This window comes from Candoia aspera, chromosome 2 (assembly GCF_035149785.1).
Source record: "Candoia aspera isolate rCanAsp1 chromosome 2, rCanAsp1.hap2, whole genome shotgun sequence".
Classification (NCBI taxonomy): Eukaryota; Metazoa; Chordata; class Lepidosauria; order Squamata; family Boidae; genus Candoia; species Candoia aspera.
In genome coordinates, this window is record NC_086154.1 from 25,152,591 (window position 1) to 25,172,452 (window position 19,862).

The following is a 19,862-nucleotide window of genomic DNA, read 5'->3' on the forward strand; positions in this document are numbered from 1 at the left end:
GTCAGCCATCTTGACTTCAAATAACGTACTTCTGATCAGATGCCAGTAGTTTCTCCTCTTCTAATAATATTACCTGCAGTCTCTGAGGGATGTCCTCCTCTTCCTGTTACAATGACTGTTCCTTAAGGAAGGGGTGTGTGTGTGAGAGAGAGAGATCGGGTAAAGAAAAAGACCCAGCTAAGGAACTGTTGCATTCACTATGACAGCTGCTGAGTTATGACAGCAATAATTCCTGGACAGCTACATAGCTGATTATCATGGTTGTGCTGCCACTGGATTCATCTAATTTGGGAAGAAGCTCAGAAACACCACCCCCTTCAGGAGAAGGAATAAGAGCACCAGATGTTGGCAAGGCATATAAGCCAAATCTAAGGCAGCTCTTTCATTGGTCCACTCCATCATCCACTTCCCTTCTGTTAAAATGCCATTTCAAAAGATTAATTTCATAGCCCCAAACTACTTCCCTTCCTCCAATCAGCCTGTCTTAAATGGCACATCGTTTATCTCTTAGCTTCCAAACTGACAATGCCAATTTTGAGATACACATCTATATATACTGTATCAGTTAAAAGCAAAACACGGAACGTTATTCTTATTCCTCCTCAGGCAGGATCTATAATTTCTTCTTAATGGACTGAAATGATTTTCTTGGAGAGATTAGTTCTTTTTAAAGTGTGCATTTAGAACTTTTTTTGCTGATCCTTTTTTCTTGTTTTAAAGGAATACAAACAAATGAGTTTTGTCTTTGACATGTACAGTCTGATGCCCGTATTGGCTAGACAGAAGTTACAGTCCAACGATCTACAGAGTATCAAGTTGGGGAAGACTAACTTCACCCCTCAATCTTCACTTCTAATTTTAAATGTCAATTGGCTCATCTACATTCCTTGCAACTGTGTTTGCACCGTTTTCTCTTTTGTCATGCTTGTTTTTGAGTTGTAACCTCTTGGCAGACAGAGACATCACTTACTACTTTTTGAAACTCATGAAAGTTGCCAAGCAAAGCCCGTATTCATGAAAGAAAAGCCAAGGAAAGTCGCTGCATGAGACCGCGACTCACTTCAAAGCCCACACAAATTTGATCCAATGTGATCAAAAAGTGTGCAAAAACAGGCAGTCCTCCAAATCTCTTACCAGCTGCCCATGTCAGTCTAGGAAAGCCCTTATCACATCCAGGATCAATCCCTTTCACTGAGCGTTGCTCAAAGATCCAATATTTTTCTCCTTCTTCTGAATTTATAATGCAGAGTTAATGCAGAGGATGGATTCTTCTCTTCCTTATTGCACTGATCAAAAATGGGGCCAGCCCTTTTGCTGCAAAAGTTAAGCAGCAAATGGACACTGTCCCCCACACGGAAGGTACCCCCAAAAGCAGCCAAATTTGCTTAGTTGTCTGTGGCATAAAGTGACACTGCAGGCCTTCCTATCCCTGGCAATAATAGTAAGTCCCAAAATAAATGTCTGCTGCCTGAGGTCACCCAAAATCTGCTGCCTGTTGACAAGTGTTCCATTCTGCCCAGCGGCAGGTGCTACTGTACAATCATCAGAGCTACGGCTATTATTACTGCGTCTGAGAACGTGGCTAACGCTCCACAGTTACGCGTCTCTGTCAAAGTGGCTGAATGAGGGTTGGACTACACCAAGAGTGAGCGAGCGCAAGAGCAATGTAATGATCTCATTCAGTTAATCTGCACCAACATCCTAAGGAGAGGAAGAAGAAGTACTGGCATGTGGGTGCTGGATTGGCCCACCTGGCCCCTGTGACCTTAAGCAAGGCCCTTCCTCACTGCTGAGTCCATCCCCTGCCTTTCTCCTTCATGGAGGATAAGAGAAATCAGCTGGTATATCCCTGGCTGTGGGACCACGTTAGTTTGCCACAAACCTATGTTCCCTGTTTGAAGAATCATTCTTTCAAATTAAGCTGTTGTTCTCTGGCACCTGGAGATAAAAATGTATTTATGCAATGTGAGAAAATAATTATCGAAGCATTTTGCCTGACACAAGGGTATAAAGATCTCCTCCTCTTTCACTAACTACAGGGCTAGTATTAAAATTAACCTTAATTTTCTCTTTGCACTCCCTGACATGAAACCGTACTCTAGTAATTTATTACACACAGCACCTTACCTGTTGCATTGGAAAGAGCAAGGGACTCCATTGAGCCCCGAGGAGTTTGTTCTGTGCGTGTCAATTTTTCAGTGAATTTCAGCGCACTGAGTGGATGCCTGGTCCGACAATGCTGTTCAGTCATGCTGCTGTCTCCTTCTTGGTCATACTTGGAGACCTTGTAACTCCCTCTGGTTTCACTGAAACTCTGGTTGGACATGTCACTGTAACTCTCCTGCGACCGTAGCCTTCCTGAGTAATAATCTTCTCGGCATTCCTGGATGAAACTGCTGCCGTGTCCTTTCATGGCTAGAGAGGAGCTTCTCTTTGGGTTGCTGAAATGCTTACCCCATAGTTCTTGTTGAGGGCCTGGAGTCTGCGCTGGATTGTAGGACGTCCTGACATTACATTGACTGAGCAGCTGCAATGGGCTTTGTGATGGGCTTTGCTCCATTTTGTTTCCATAGTGGTAGAGTTCATCTCTGCTCCTCCACACGTGGTCCCTGTTTAAACTAGGAGTTTGGCTGGACAAACTCAGCAGGTCCATCTGCAAGGAGAGAGGGTCCACATCTGCAGACAATCGACTGGAGGTCACCTGCAACTGATTACTCTGGCTGCCAGCATTCTCTTCTCCTTTGTTCCTGTTCTTTCCAATCTTAGCACTACGCCGTGATTCTTTGGCTCTGGCACTTTGGAATGCAGAGTCTGATGAATCTGAACCGTTCGGATCATCTCCCATGCTGCATGCTCTGGAGCAAAAAATCTGCCCTTGCTTCGGCAAGAACGGTCGGCCAAGCAGAGATTTCTTACATTGGGCACAGCAAAAGCAGGTCTCTGTAGCATGCCAGTGTTGGCCATCGTATGTCATCTGACCCTGATCGATGCCTTTAGATAAAGGAGAGAAATACCATGAGTGCAAAACACACCACTCAGAAACATTTAGGGCCAAACCAGAAGACATTTAGCAAGTGAATTTCCCCCCCTGTTGTACCTATTAAGCAATGCTGTGAGAGTAGCAATACTCATCATGACTGTGACATCCACCCATTACCCTGCTATAATCCAAAAGGAGTCTGATCCAATTCATTCCTTAAGCACATCATGAAGTACATCTACTTCTTTTATCCAGGAAATCTTTCATGCACATGAACATCCAAAGATGGATCCTTTGTAACAGGGAGCAAAAGATTTCTATAGGTAGAGCAGTCTATATGAGGAGGCAGAATAAAGAATGTGTTGTCCATATTGCTCCATCATGTCACAACATACAGCATTAAATCTAGTTTAGGGATGACAGTTCCAATAGTGAAAAATTTTGTTGAAATTAAAATACAAGTACTCTACGGCCTGTGGAGTCCTTGGTGCTTCCTGAGCTGGGTTGTTTGCTTGCAGACGTTTCATTACCCAACTAGCTAACATTATCAGTGTAGTGAAAAACAACGTCTGCAAGCAAACAACCCAGCTCAGAGAGCACCAAGGACTCTACAGTTCAGCCGTGAGCTACAGATATTCTCTTCTACTGGAACTCTATCGCCTTTCTGGAACATTATGGTAACATCCTGTTTCAGAGAGAGGAGGATTCAGAACATGAATTCATCACTAGGTATGTTTGCTCTGATTTTTATCATGTTCCACAACACGAAAAATTAATAATCCCCTTTTTCTCTAGTCTATCTGTCTGCTGAAGCAGAAGGAAAATTGAGTCTTCAGAGAATTACCCAGTTTGCTAGCTTTGTCATCAATCTTCTGCCATGAAACAGCAGGAAAAAAAAAAAAAAGACACAGTGTGCCCTGCTCATAATTCAGCACTCCCTGGGGATTATCAAAAAGTATTAGGCCAATTGTCATCTCAACAATGAGAAACCCTGTTCCAAGCAGAAAGGATCCTGAAGTTTACCTGTCATAGGTCAGGCTAGCTGTCCATGAAATTAACACAGCTCCCTGCCACCTTCCTTTAGTCCAGGGGTTTTTACTTTGCAGTAAAACAAAGAAAGCTACATGCTCAGACCTCTACAGAATGTGTTTTTAAAGGGTAAACTGGCATGCTCCAAACTTTTAAAAAGGTATCACAAACAAACTTACCCCCCTTCACCCTCCAGATATGCAAGATGATAACCCCCTTATCCTGGGTTCATATGGCCAGGAACTGAGGATACTGGAAAATTATAGACTAACACACATGGAGAAGACCAGCTTGAGGAAGGTTTGGCTTAGACAATGGGGGGCGGGCAGCCTTCAATCAGAGCCAGGACAAGCATATGGGAAATAATCAAATCAATCAATCAATTAATTAATTAATTGTATTAAATTAAATCAGTTTTAGTTCTTGCCCTTGCCCTGTCATTCCTTCGTCTAGAATTGGCACCTATGTTTTGGAAAATGGTCTACTCAGAGCTGAAATGCAGCTGCTAGATTAAATTGCACACAGCAGATCCTGATATATTACAGAATGAGAGGTTGGCTAGAAATAGGCAATAAACTTCTCTGATCAACTAAATAAGATCCTTGAGGTGTGTTAGTTTTATGGGGTAGATCTGAAGCTAGTTTCTAGTGATCCACTGTGACACAGAAGGATGGGCACAAGACAAGACTGAGAAGAAGTGATTAGTTCATACACTGTTAAGCTATGGTTTCTTAACTAAGATTTACTGAATAACTATTATTAGCTAAGTTTGCATGGCAAACTAAGCTGTAATCTATGCATTACAAAACCACAATGGCTGAGTTCTCACATGCTGAGCCAAATCAAACAAACAACCCCCCCCCCATGACTTAGCATGATGTGGGAAGCCAGCTGATGAATGTATACATAAGCTGAATGCATGCTCTTCATTTCTCCCCATGTGGGTTAACATGAAGGGATAACTGTCAATGAATTGGCAAATCTTGAAAATTGTTCTGTCACATCCCTAATCAGTGTTCCTGGTAGAAAACACTCTTCGTGAGTCAATGGATCTGGCCAGATTGCTAAAAGCAGCGAGTCATCAATTATTGTAACTCTTCTTTTCATCTTCTTGCAGGATCAGTTTCATTCTCACTGCTCTTCAGAGAGCCTATCTCCTGTCTCGTTTCTTAATATTAATAGTGATATCACTTCTATAATAATAATTTTTCTTTAACCAGAGTGCTGTGAGATTTAATTGAACAATGCATGCAAATTTATCACAATGAAAAAAGCATGCATTCAAATGTCTGCTAATGGAATGCAAAAAATGGGCCTAAAATGAATCATCTTTCCATTTGCCCAGAGTGAGTAGCAAATGTTTCTTCAAATTGCTTCAAAGGGCTACAAAAAGTTTGTGTGGGCTAGTAAATGCTTGCAATTTTATCCAAGATCAAAACTAAAACAATTATCCATGAATAAGTTTAAACAGTTGGCCTGTTGCAAATTGTTCTGATTAATTTATTAAATACGTTAATTTAGCAATGAACATTGTTAACAAGTCAATTGTTCATGAAAACAGAAAACAGCTAAAAGAAAGCCATCCTGTTAACTTAATCCAAGAACTATTATTTCAAGAGGTGAACTCAATATGTAGAAAACAAGCTTTTACCCCTCATAACAAATCGGTTCACAAAACCTGGGCACTAAGAATCAAGACATTTTAATGTGTAAATTAAATGAAGTTCCCATTAGCAGACATTTTAATGAATATTTGCCTAACCCTAATTTGTCAGTTTTTCTTACTTTCCCCTGAATGGGAGAAAGATTGTTGGCAAGCTCATAGGAACAGGAGATACATAGTCAAAACAGATGAATAATAATGGTACGACTTCCTCCAGCATATGCAACACAAATAACTTTAATGGCAATGGTCTTATGTTACTTCTTTCTTTGCAGCAAAAGAAGGGTCCAAACCACAATTCAGTCCTGAAATGTTCCAGCGTAGGTTGCACAATGAAGCATTTTTAATTATTTCATTTGGCCAGTACTGTACCTCATATATTAATCTGTTCAGAACTGAAAGTTTCAGCTGAATCTGGTTTTTCCAACAGGTCTAGTATGCTCAGAATAGGAAATTTTTATCCAGAGAGGGAAAAGCAGAAAGGCAAAGGAGAGAATGGAAAAAGAAGGAATGAATGAAGGATTTTGCTGCAATAAGGCTCTTAATAAAGTATATCAACATGGTCTTGAATTAAATGAGAGTAAGATAGTAAAGAAGTTACTAAGTCAGAAAACAAACATCATCACTTTTGCATGGGCCCTAAATCCTGAGAGATGTTTGGCAGCACATTTTTGTTCTTTGTGGTGAAGGGCTGAAAAAAATAGCACCACAGAACTTATGCATCCTCCACATTTGTGGAGGACACACAGACCTGGATCACCATAACATTTGTTAGCTTGCTTTGGACTTATCTGAGGTCATTTTATTATTTTGGAGGGGGATATATCTGAGCACTAACTTTGATACCCTTTTGTAAATAATAATGGTTTCTCCATTTCTCTATGATATTCTTGCCCACAGTAGATCTGATGCTCAGTGGGAAGTGACCCAGTCCAGTCCACTTTAATTCACTGATTCCCTGAATATCAATGTTAGGCCTTGATGTCTGTCTCTGACAACAGCAGGTTTGCCTTGCTTTAAGGTTCTGACATTCTGCATACCAATGTATCAATGTACATATCTCTGTAGCATCAAACTTTTCTTTTGACTCTGCCATGTCAGTAGCTGGATGTCCTTGCAGCTTTGATCCAGCCATATAATAAGCACCAGCGCTCCTCGTATTTACATCCTGTTCTTGTCTAGTAGCTTGTTGGACATCTTATGACCTGGTGCATACATCTCATTTTCCAGTATCACATTGACATTCTTCTGGTTATGAATGACCAGAAGTCATTTGTATGCTTTTCTTGGCAGAGAATACTGAAGTAGGCTGCCATTTCCTTCTGTAGTAGATTATATTTAGTCTGATCTCTCTTCTATGCTTTTCCCCATTATGGCTGACCTTTCTGAGAATCTACAGTACCAATAGGATAGCACATAGTGCGAATGGGATGCTCAATCCCCTTTATAATTGCAAGATAGCAATCCATAAAGGAATTGAAGTAGGAAAATACAAAACTGAAGACAAATGAATGAATGGATACGTATACATATATACAGTATATGCATATAGTCAGCCCAAATCAATCCACTGTAAGATGACAATCTCTTCATTGAAAGGACTGTAATCTACCATGCTGGTCCAGTGAGAGTTGGTTGATAGATGTTTTTCTAGGGCTAAGAGAAAATAACTGCCCCCAAATTGGCTTCTATCCTTAAGGGAGGACTAGAACCTGGGGCTTCCCACTCCTAATCCAGCACCTAACCACTACACCATACTGGCCCTCATATATATGGACACAAACACACAGACACTGAAAATAAGAAACTTTTTGCTGCAAATCAGTAGGTGTTCCTTGTTTTGAAAAAAGTACATTGATGTTATAAGATACTTTGAGGATGAACTAGGAAAAAACCTATTTGAAGGGATTGGGAACTCAGTTCGTACCTAAAAGGAATATCTAGACTGAGCATGTGTTTAAAGGCATCCTGTTCTATAATTCTAAGGATATGCCTGCTCTTTAATTCTACAGGTGTGTTTGTTCTATAAGCCACTTTTCTCAATTAGTTCCAGTTGGTAAAATTCAACTTTCATGGAAAAAAGTAGATAGTATAAAGTCTGTGTGCTGTAGCCCACCTTCCCCAACCTGTTGTTGTTCTGATGAAGATCATGAAGATTAGCCAAGTTGGCAAAAGAGGATAGGAGCTAGAGTTTACCACATCTGAACTTCCCCAGGGTGGGAAAGACTTCTGTAGAATATAGAATTATAAATTATAAAACTAGTCATAATACTCTTTTATAAAAAGAAACTGAATTGTTTAAAAATCACACACTTACTTGACTATAGAAATCAAGGAGCTTAATAAACGGGATGTATTGGAGAAATCAAGAAGCTTAATAAATGGAATTCCCTAAAAGTATGACAGCCATTTTGATGTGGTGGTTACAGGCATCAGGCTAGAAACAGGAGACTATGAGTTCTAGTCCTGCCTTAAGCACAAAGCCAGCTGGTTAACTTTGGGCCAGTTTCTCTCTCTCAGCCCTAGGAAACAGGCAATGGCAAGCCACTTCTGAAAATCTTGTTGAGAAAACAGCTGGGACTTATCAAGGCCAGAGCCGCAACTAGGGTGGGGGCAAGCAGGGCATGTGCCCCAGGCACCGTGCTGGTGGGGCGCCAAAATGAGCACTGCTGGGGCACCAAAATGAGTGCTGGGGGGCGCCAAAATGGGCATGGAATCCATGTTTGCCCTGGGTGACACAGACCCTAATTGCAGCCCTGATCAAGGCAGTCACCAGGAGTCAAAGGTGTGCACGCACAAAAAAAATGTAATACTTTACAAAACACTGGATCACTATTCACAGTAAGTCTCAGATAAGCATGCCAGGGTTGATTTTAATTCAGATTAAATTTACAATCTATTAAGGCTGATAAGCTTTTGCTAGACCACCATGTAACAGATTCAATTCATAATACGATTCAATTTGCATGGAGCAAATTGAAAATTAAGATTAGTCAGTTTGCTATTTCAGATTCCATCATGTCTATGTAAAATTTGGTTTCTATTAACTTCAAAAGAAGCACAGTTGCTGGAGATAAAGTTTCTCATTTAAAATGTGTGTGCATTTTTATAGCACATTGTACAGTGGCACTCACAGGGGATTGGGGGCAGGGCCACAACTGGGGGGGGGGCAAGCGGGGCATGTGCCCCGGGCACCACGCTGGGGGGGCTCCAAAATGGGTGCAGAATCCATGTTTGCCCTGGGTGACACAGAGCCTAGTTGTGGGCCTGAGTGGGGGTGGGGCAGAATGGAGAAAGCAGAGTTGCAACATTGTGATGCAAGCCCCATCTCTTTTGTACATGCATTGCAATATTGCATGCACACATGAAAGGGGTGGAGCTTGCTACTAGACCACTGCTTTCATCATTCAGGGCTGCGTAGAAGAGTTTTCGGAGCATCTGCAAGACAAAATCACTCGGATCTGTTCTACGTTAGATTCCAAGCGTGAGGCATGGTCTGTGGAGTTACCCAGGGATCGTACTTACCATGTTATCTGGGAAGAGTTTGATCCTGTTGGACCTGAGGAAGTGGACAGGATCCTCCAGACAGTAAATACCACACTTGTCATCTAGACCCATGTCCCTCCTGGATGGTGAAAGCAGCTCGGGAGGTGACGTGTGAATGGGTCCAGGTGATGGTTAATACATCCTTGAGAGAGGGGGTGTTTCCAACTGCCTTTAAGGAGGCGCTGGTACAACCCCTCCTCAAGAAACCATTGCTGGACCCTACTGTACTGGATAATTTCCGTCCAGTCTCCCACCTCCCCTTTTTGGGGAAAGTGGTTGAGAAAGTGGTGGCGTTACAGCTCCAGAGGGTTCTGGAGGAAATGGATTATCTAGACCCCTTTCAGTCAGGTTTCAGGCCTGGATATGGGACAGAAACGGCATTGGTTGCACTTATGGATGATCTCTGGTCGGAGCGGGATGGTGGCAGTGCATCCATCCTCGCTCTTCTTGACCTCTCAGCGGCTTTCGATACCATCGACCATGGTATCCTTTTGGGTCGGCTCAGGGAGTTGGGGGTGGGTGGCGTGGTTCTACGCTGGTTCACCTCCTTCCTCCAGGACCGGTCCCAATTGGTGGTGATAGGGAGAGAGAGATCCGACCCTCGACCCCTCCTTTGTGGGGTGCCACAGGGTTTGGTTCTCTCTCCTCTCCTATTCAACATCTACATGAAACCGCTGGGCAAGATCATCCGTCACCATGGGATGAGGTATCATCAGTATGCTGATGATACTCAACTGTATATCTCCATCCCAGGTGAAGTAAGTGATGCTGTGACTGCCCTCTCCAGGTGCCTGGAGGCTGTAGGGGCCTGGATGGGAACAACAGGCTTCAGCTGAACCCTGGTAAGACGGAGTGGCTGTGGGTTAAGAGCTCTTCCATATCCAGGACTTTGTCATCTTTGGTTCTGGATGGGGTTGCACTGCCCAGACAGACCTGGTGCATAACTTGGGGGTCCTCCTGGACTCACGGCTCCTGCTCGAAGAGCAGATGGCAGCCGTGGCCAGGAGAGCCTTTGAACAGCTTCGTGTTGTGCACCAGTTACACACTTTCCTGGATCAGGAGGCCCTTCGAACAGTCACTCATGCCCTTGTTATCTCCCATATAGACTACTGCAATGCGCTCTACATGGGGCTACCCTTGAAGAGTATCCGGAAGCTTCAGCTGGTTCAGAATGCGGCTGCGCGGGCTATTTTTGGTGCCCCTAGAAGGGCACACATAATACCTCTGCTGTGTGAGCTGCATTGGATACCAGTGTGCTTCTGGATCCAATTCAAGGTATTGGTTATCACCTATAAAGCCCTACATGGCATGGGACCGGGTTATCTAAGGGACCACCTCTTCCCCGTTTCATCAGCCCATCCCACCCGATCGTGCAAAGAGGGCATGTTGCGGGCCCCGTCAATAAGAGAATTCCATCTGGCGGGGTCCAGGAAGCGGGCCTTCTCTGCAGTAGCACCTGCCCTCTGGAACATCTTGCCCCCGGAGGTGAGATTAGCCCCATCGCTCCTAGCCTTCCGGAGGAAGTTGAAGACCTGGCTCTGCCACCGGGCTTGGGGCAGGAGGAGAATAGTCATAGTCATACCGGGCTAGTACCTTGAAATGCCCCTCCTATACAATGACTGAATGAGACCATAGCCATCTGGATTTTATTATATTTGGTAGCTCTGCAAAATTGTTTTATAATGTGTTTTATATTGAAATTTTATTGTGTATTTATTGTTTTATATTGTAAACCGCCCAGAGTTCCTCCACTCGGAGGAGATGGGCGATGACAAATTTGACAAATAAAATAAATAAATAAATTCTGGCAAATACAGCAAGTGCCTGTGGATGCTCATGATAGCGCATGTTCATATTTCTGGGGAAAAGGATTATTTTTGGAACAGTTTAGTGGCACCAATGTTCCCAACAGGTGAAATGGTGATATTTAAGTGTTATTTTGATTACGTAATTATAGCTTGTCTCAATTCTAATAGCTGAAAGAAAGATTTAGTATAAGGATGATTTTTTCTTCTTCTCACTGTCCTAACAGCCAGGAACCACGCTGAGACAAGGAATAGGTCTCTAGTGTTTTATTACTGCTACATTAGACAGAAAATCCCAACAAACTGAAGAAGCGTGGGAAAAACCCAGACAGATAAACCCCAAAAGTTAAGGTGGGTCTGATCTGTGTCTCTTTGAATTGCTGCTTAACTCCTCAGTACTACGCATGCGTTTTCCCCCCTGGATAGGGGCCCCCTCCTGCTCGCCATCAGTACTCATGACACTCACTATTGCTTGTTCCTAAATTAGCTTGCTAGCTAGACATGTTTACAGTCTATTAAGTCCCACTGAATTCCACTGGCTCTTACTCCCAGGTGTAAGATATATACTTAGACGGAGGATTTCTAGTCCTACTCAGTCATATTGAAATCCCTAACATTTTATTCTCTTACAAGGCCAAGCGGACCAAGCATGGGCTAACCCAGCCTAACTCTCCCAGAGTTCTTCACTGCCACACAGTCTATACCATTTAAATAGGATACTATCAAGCCACTAATTAAAAATGCTTTTTTTGGGGGGGGGGTCTTAGCACTGGTGTTCGCACACAGCTAGCATCACTGGAAATCTCTTTTGGAATGAATGTAACAATATATTTTAATTGCAACCATCCCCCTCCCCCCGCTAATCAACAGTCAAGGAACTGCAAAATTAAACATTGTTATTTGTAAAGAGACTTAAAAAAGGTTAATGATTATTATGTGCAATAGACAGAAGGAATAAAACAATATGAACGATGTGTTTACAAAGCTGTGTCAAGGATCTGGGAAAGCAGAAACACATTCTACCATTTTGGTCAGTCAACCAATAGAGGGAAAACACCAATTAGGCAGTCAATCGGACTTGCTTATCCTTGGGCCATGAGTGCCTACACATTTCTTCCACTTGCTAGGCATGTTGCTAGAAGGATGGTACTTCACTGCAGTCTCCTTCTTCCTTCCCATTATCCCAGGATGGGCAACTTGAACATAACCACTTTTGAGTAGTTGAAAGCTCAGATTGGCAGAAAACCGTGACATCAACTTTCAGCAGCTACGATCAGAGGTGTCACCATATAGATGGGTTCAAAGACCGCACGTGGCCCTAATTTCTCAGGATGCCTATCTCACCTAAGCCTCAAAACCACAATAGTAAAATCTAATTCAATGTTCATATGTTAGCCTTAGGCTAAAAAGATACCAGTTGAAATCATATAACTGCTTTCTTCTTTACTTCTTCAATGGAAAGGAGAATCACTTCTTCAAGACTCTTCCTTACTTCTTCTGACATTTAAAGTCCTCACTGGCTTCAGTGCAGATTCTACTGTCCTTTAATTGTTGTTTCACATTCAAAAATAAGGTCTTTGACTCAAAGAAGACTTTACTTTTGAGTCCTGGTGACTTCATAGACATGGTCCTGTCTTTTTATTGGCAACAATACAGAAGTGTTTTGCCACTGTTCTCTTCTGGAATGCTTCTCTGATTTCCCAGTTTAACTCACAGCCCTGATATTTCCTAGTGATTTCCCATCCAAGTACTAAACAGGAGCTTTTTGAGATCAACCGAGGCTAGCTAGGGATACACACCAACAAGTCCACGAGATGCTGAGAAATGTTCATAGTGATACCTATGAAAATGCATTCAAATTGGCTGAATTTGCCTTCATAATAATATGCTCCAATGGAGGTACCTCAGCTTAGTGGCAGAACATATGCTTTGTATGCAGAAGGTCCCAGCCTTAAATCCTTGAAATCTCCAAGCAAGCTTATTTGACAACTTGGAGAGTAGCTGCCAGTCCATACCAGGGATATTTAGTGATGGACCCATGAATGAGATATGGTATAAGCAGCTCCCCATGTTTATAATTTCAATGCTATCTCAGAAAAGGGCTGTTAAGTCAGAATGCTAAAATATTCAGACACAGGCCCTCTAGTTCTTCTATGGAATTTCTGTGAACCAGACCTAGTTGAGCTAGATGTCTCTCAAAAGGAATGAATTGGTTTCTCAACCTATATTTTAAACTGAAGAGCAGGGGTGGGCAATGTCTACTTGCCAAGGGTTGCAATAGGTGGGGCAGTGATGAAATTACATCACTGGAAGAAATGGGGTTGGAATAATCCATTTGTTACTCCCATCAGGTTTTGAAGGGAGGCAAGTTTTAACAAGCTTCCTTCTTTCCTTTCTGTCCCACATTGGAGTATTGTGATTATGAACAGTGTTTCACTGAATTTGGTGGTGAGTCTTCAGGGATCACAGAAAAAAAGAGTTCAGAGGGATCTGTGTCCAAGCATTTCAAAACTTAGCTCTAGGGGATTTGGTTTTAATTGGGGTTGAGCATTTAGTTTTTGTTAGGTATCTAACACGTACTTTAAAAAACCCTCCCTCCCTTCCAATATTTCCTATGTTTTTCCTAACTGAGATATGCTGAGTAAGCTTCACAGCTGGCTTCTGAATAGCAGTAAAATGTTTTCTAAGCACAGTAAGAATGGAATTGCTATCATGGTTCAGAGATGGCATCTCCTTTATAAGCTTACACTTAATCTGTGCTCACTTGGTGACCATCTCTTCTTCCTCCTTGTTCTCCCTTTTTCTCTGAGTGGATGGGAACCATCTACCGCTTCTCTGAACTGATGGAACAAGGAGACCCACAGTGGTTGGCAGTGGGCTTCAGATTTTCCCTCCCAGCAGTAATGATGACAGCATCTAGATTGTGGACCCAGCTAGGCGCCTACATCTGCCAAGTAGTTACTGCAGGCTTGACAGAAACAAATGCCTGTCACGTACAGCACTTTCACAACAAAACAATTTTCAACTGCTAGCTTACAGGCACACGTCACCTTAAACAATAATGCAACAGTACATTGACATGCCCTATCAGGTTTTTGGTTTTGCAAATAAAAAGAGTGTTTTTGTTTCACATCAAGGGGTGAGACTTTCCCACTTCAGACCTGCCAACTGGCAACAAAAGGTAGCATTTCTAAACTGCTTCCTTACCAATGTGCTGAGCACAGGTATCACAATATTCTGCATATAAGGATTCGAAGCAGTTGCAGCAATACGGCCGCCCTTCCTTCATGATGTACCGCTGGCCGCCCAACACAGTTTCACATTCAAAACAGCAAAAGTGCTTCATGTGCCAATGCCTTCCTTCAGCTTCTGTGCATTCATCAGCAAAGATAATCTGTAAAAGCCAAAAGGAGGACTCAGGCTTTGTTCATATTTATTATTTGCTACTGCAAGCCCTGCTCCCCTGTCATCTATTTTGGCTTGCTTTTCACAGTATGGCTGTCTCAAGACCCTTCTGTCTCAGCTTCTTGATACAGCATCTTATTTTTCTGCCTCTGCAGCATAAACAGATCATGTAGTTGCTGTGGAAATTGCTATATATGGTTCAAGGATAACATTTAACTTGAAATGGCACATTCCTTGTTTAGCAAATGGATCGCAGAAAGTGGAAAACATGCTCCTGTAATAAGAGAAGACCGAGAGAGGCTTCCCAGAGCACAAGCCCTGACTGTGGTCAGGGGTGATGCACTTCCACGGCAGGCGGGTAAGTGTGGGAGGGGAGAGGGAGAGAGAGAGAGATGGGACTGAAGCTGTTGCAGGCTAACAAGGACCGCTGCCGTGTGACTAACAGTGCGCTGCATTTTGAAATGAGAGACTCAAGGTCAAATGTTGAAACCAGGGAGCTTACTCTGGTTTGACTTCTTGCACAGTTCTAACTCTAACCCCGGCCCTTGCTAATGCCAGTGCACCACTCCATACGATAAAGAGCATTTTCCATTCTATGCATTTCTCTCTGTCATTAAGTTTCAACAAAACCACCACCAATGGTTACTGGTTGTGACAACTTCATGCAAGTTCCACATGTTGGAGTCAGTATGCCTCAATTGATGGGTATTCAGGTGTTTAGAGATATCTGCTTGATCACGGAAAGGAACAGGAGGCTGTGACTTCTGGGGAAGAAACGGTGGATGGCAGATGGCTCCACAAATAGCGGAGCAGATGACCATGATGGAACGAAGAGCCGGCGAGGAGACCGGCTCTTTGATAATTCCTCTCCAGCCAAGGAGAGGACTTGAGATCGCCCACAAGTGCTCCAGACAGCTGCTCCTCGTGAGGAGACTGCAAGACAGCAGTCTCCAGCGGATTTAGAGGTCTGGGAGGCAAGGGAATAGCCATCTTGCTCAAACCATGGTCGGTGCCTTTGAAAGGACACCAAGTTCACATACTTCCTTTTCTAATAACTTTTGGAAATGGCTTGTTAACTGCTTTTCAGTTATTGGGAACCTTTGGACTGACAGGTTTTACAGCACCAGGTGAGTTTCCTTCAGTCCTTAGTGAAAAAAGTTTTAAATACAAGTTTAAGGACTTAATATTTTTTTCTTGGGATAAACAGGAAAAGGGTGATTAGAGCTTTGATTTTAGAAAATAACAAATGGACTAAGGGTCCAGATAAATTTAAAATAAGATTTTGGAATTAATTATAAAGAATCCTTCCCAGGGGAAAACGCTTTTGTTTTGAATTCTTAAAAAAACATAAGAAGACTTAAAAATTGGATACTAGAGGGAATTAGAAGGAACTAAAGAATACAATTAAAGGAGAAGAACACTCAAACTTGACTTACAGATACAGAATGAAGCAAAGTATTTTAACATTGGACATACTGAAGGATATTTTTGAACAATGGACCCAGAAGTTAATTTTAAGAGTGTCTGCCTCTATAGATGGACTGTGTTTAACAGATGCTATGGAGGAAGAACAATTTTAACCTGACAAGAGCAAGACTGATTTGAAAGTTGATTTAAAAATGACAGGCTACAAGAATGATATGGAAAAAGACGTTATACTGGACATACAAGAAAAACCAGCTGATGTCTTACTAATTAAAATGGATTAACAAATTACAAACAAAGAGAGTGACCTGGATAATTTTCCTATATTGGATTTACAAAAGAAGCTTGTTAAAGCTTTGAAGAATTTTGTAAGAAGGGACAAAGGAAAAAATGAAAAGAAATCAAGTTCTAGGACATTATTTGAAGGGACTAAAGATCAAGGTTGTTAAAAGTAAAAGAAAGGAACATAAAGTTGGTTTATTTGATCAAAGCTGAAATAGAGAAGTTGTTATCCCTGGTAATCCTTAATGGACTTTTGCTGACATCAGGACTGAAATGATGAGGCTTTATTTTCTATTTTTCTTTCTTTTTTTTCTCCACCTTCTATTTTTCCTTTTTTGTTTTTAGTTTGTCTTAGTTTTTATTGCTGTAATTGTAACCTTTAATAAAATTACCGTACTATAAGAAAGAAAGAAAGAAAGAAAGAAAGAAAGAAAGAAAGAAAGAAAGAAAGAAAGAAAGAAAGAAAGAAAGAAAGAGGAGGCTGCCTGGACAATCTTCTGGCCTGGTTCAGGACAGCTCATAATCTAAAAATGCAGAACTGCTACCTCAGTAGACAGATGCTGCATCCAACCATGGGAAATAGGTCCTTAAAAGCCAGGAGATAGGAACTTGCATAAATACAACACCTGGGAATACAAAGGATGAAACAGAAGGGGAAGATAGTGGATCATAAATCCTATGTGAATTACGGAGGATAAGATGACAGATAGATCTAGGCCACACCCAGCCCATGTTGCTACCATGACAGGCCACATCCACAAGCAGATAATAATGTAGGCCAAGATGTATGACATGAGGCCATGATGATCCGCTTCCTAGGAAAAACATGGGAAATAAGGAGAAAACTAAGCAAAAGCATTTTTGTTAAATGAACAATAGCCATCCAGGCATTCCATATGCTAGTTAGGTGATTGATTTTGGGAAATATAGTTAAAAGAAGAACATTTGCCAAGACCTGTAGAGACTCACTAAAGTCAACAGACTTAAAGAAAGAAAAGACAAGTAAGCAGAAAACACAAATACCCATCCAAAGCCTTAATTCTGAAACTCTAACAGTGGTGGTAAAACCAAAGTACCCTGCAAAGATCAGCACACACAAATAGCCTGTCCCACATCGTAATAATTGCTCTGCTTCCTGCCCAAAAACACATAGTAGGAGGCAACATTCTTGGCATCAATATTCCCAAAAGAACTTCCTGTAGGCATCAAACACAAAGTTACATCAGCTACTATATCAGTATGAATCCAATTAGGAGCACAGGCAGGTATGGGGCAAATTCTAAATGCAGACAGGCATTGCTGCCCAAACTTTCATCTCTGGAGATGCATTCATGTGTTCAGATTATCAGTGGCTTGTTTTGCATCCTTATCAAGAAGCCATTTTGTTCCTTCAATATATAGGTGTGTATGTGTGACAGAAGCTGTGTCTTCTTAGGTTAGGGACTACGGTAACAATGCATAATTTCCTTAAATGCTTCCGTCATTGCAGACATTTATTAGGGATTTCTTTGCAGATCCTCACTTTCACATTGGAGTTGATGTCAAGGGGAAGCTTTGGTGAGATCTTGTTATCTCTACTGGCTTGAACATCATCAGTAGCATCATTTGAGGATTACCAGGACATGAAGTTATTGTAACGCTCTCCAGTAATAAAATAGTTCATAATTAGCTATTTTTCCTGATTTTCTTAGACAGACCATGAAATGTATTGCGATTCTCTCCCCTCTTTCACCTCCCAGCTGCAGACAGGCAGCTGAAGAAGGGGAAAAACTAAAAAAAACATGTTCAATGTTTTAGTTCTTTTTGAACAGTGGCTGCTCCAGAGATGAGCAGTGAGCAGTGGGCGTCTTAGCTTATGTAAGAGAACAGGGCCTGGCACCAGCAGGATGGGGGTGGAGGGCTGTTCAGCAATGAGAACTAACTTGCATGGGCTGTCAGAACCAGAAGCCACTACCGGAGCTAGTATGTAAAGCAGCCCTGAGACATTTCATCATTTGTAAACCACAAGATGCAGATGCAAAGATAACTTGGCAAGGCAGATCTGGAAGCCTATACTCATTCAGTATCCAACATGTGATCACTGGCATGATTGCCCACATATGCGAGCCCCCTTTCCAGCACCAAACATGCCTGACTGGCCTTACCTCATCACAAGCTGCGCACCGAGGTTTGAGGCATTCCGCATGATGCCGGCCACAATAAATCTTCCCGTCTTGGTAGAAATAGATTAGATCCACCAACAGCTCATTGCAAACGCTGCATATAAAGCATGATGGATGCCAGCACACCCCATGGCCTGCTCTGGATGCAAAGACAGCTATGTCTCCTCCATTGATTTGGCCTCCACACTGTCAAGATATATATAAAAATTAAAGAGGAGTCTGCTCTGACAATTCTTCAAAGTGAGAAGAGTTGAATAGGGACAATTCTCCTGGCAGCATCTGAAAGAAGCTGAAGTGTTACAATGATAAAATCAGCACATTTCTTTTCTAGTTATTCACAAGTCAAGCCTTCCTCCAACTACAACATCATAGGGATTGTGGTAATACAAAAGCAACTGCAACTGGACTGCCGGAGAAGCTCTTTCATAGCTTCTATTTATTATGAAATGATTACTGCTTGTTCACTCCCCAGCCTGTTCCCATATGGGTACAGTTTGAAGCAAGCAAACAGAAACCAGAATGGTAGATCCTGCATCCACTCTGTTAGTCTCTCCTTAGAGAGGAAGATGGGGCAGAGCTCCTTTGATATAATACAAAAATCCAGAACATGTAGAGTTCTCTAACACTTACCCCTTCCCAGATAAAGAGGAGGGTGGCTGGGAGACAGGAGGAATTATGCTACATTCTGATGGCATTAACACAGTATGATTAACTGGTTTCTGTTCTGGATTTGCATATAACACTGAATTAACCAAGTGGACTGGGTTCACATGACTTGCTAACCCTAAAATAAAATAAAATAAAAATAATAAAAATAAACCAAAGTTAAAACAAATCTACAAATGCAGCCACTACGGTCTTTTAGTGACCTGGTTAACAGTGTTGTGTGAATCCATCCACTAACTGATTTCAGAGATTTCTGCATGTGGTAAATAAATAAAACCACAGTACTTTCAATCTCAGATGGTAGGTTGAATTTTTAACATTAAATGTTTACATCTTGGGAACAGAAGGTATTACAAGACATCAAGCACTGTAATTTATTCAACTCTGATGGGTGGTATGAATGGCCTCCAGAGAAAAACCCCTGATATCTTTCTCACTGCACATTTACTGAGATGATAGCTTGAAATACTTAGCAATTTAAACTGTGGTATCCACTCTAGGGATCATTGCACATATTTAATTAATTTGTTTCTCAGATTGGGAATTGGAAACTTGTGTATTGAAAGTAAGATTTGGAATGATCTTATTACATGGTTTTTAACCATGCTGCCACTAAATATAAACACATGAATCAGATCTGAAATGCAAACTGTCAATTGCAATTTGTAATGCAAAAATGTGGAAAGTACTATTCTGCGTTCCAAGTTTTGTTCCAGGGTTTGTCCACAAAGCCTGCTTGGTCTCTGTAGGATACCTAATGCACATCCCACTCCTCCGCGTATACTGATGCATTATGCTGCATGTGGCAGTCTTTCTCAAATCGGTGCAGACATTCCTTTACTCCTTTGCCCGCCGAATGGTTTTCTGGCCTGGCAATGCACCCCTAGACAGCATTTTCC

At 41.9% G+C, this 19,862-nt stretch overlaps 1 protein-coding gene across 1 annotated transcript in view; it reads right to left on the minus strand.

Annotated features, from left to right (window-relative positions):
• The window catches only part of PRICKLE2 (prickle planar cell polarity protein 2), a 291,314-nt gene that overhangs the window by 41,671 nt on the left and 229,781 nt on the right, over positions 1-19,862 (minus strand). The window contains exons 5-7 of the mRNA XM_063291533.1: positions 18,280-18,483; positions 14,231-14,417; positions 2,128-2,991 (exon numbers count right to left, since the gene is read on the minus strand). Coding sequence (XP_063147603.1) covers positions 2,128-2,991; positions 14,231-14,417; positions 18,280-18,483 — 1,255 coding nt within the window. The remainder of the gene's footprint in view (positions 1-2,127; positions 2,992-14,230; positions 14,418-18,279; positions 18,484-19,862) is intronic.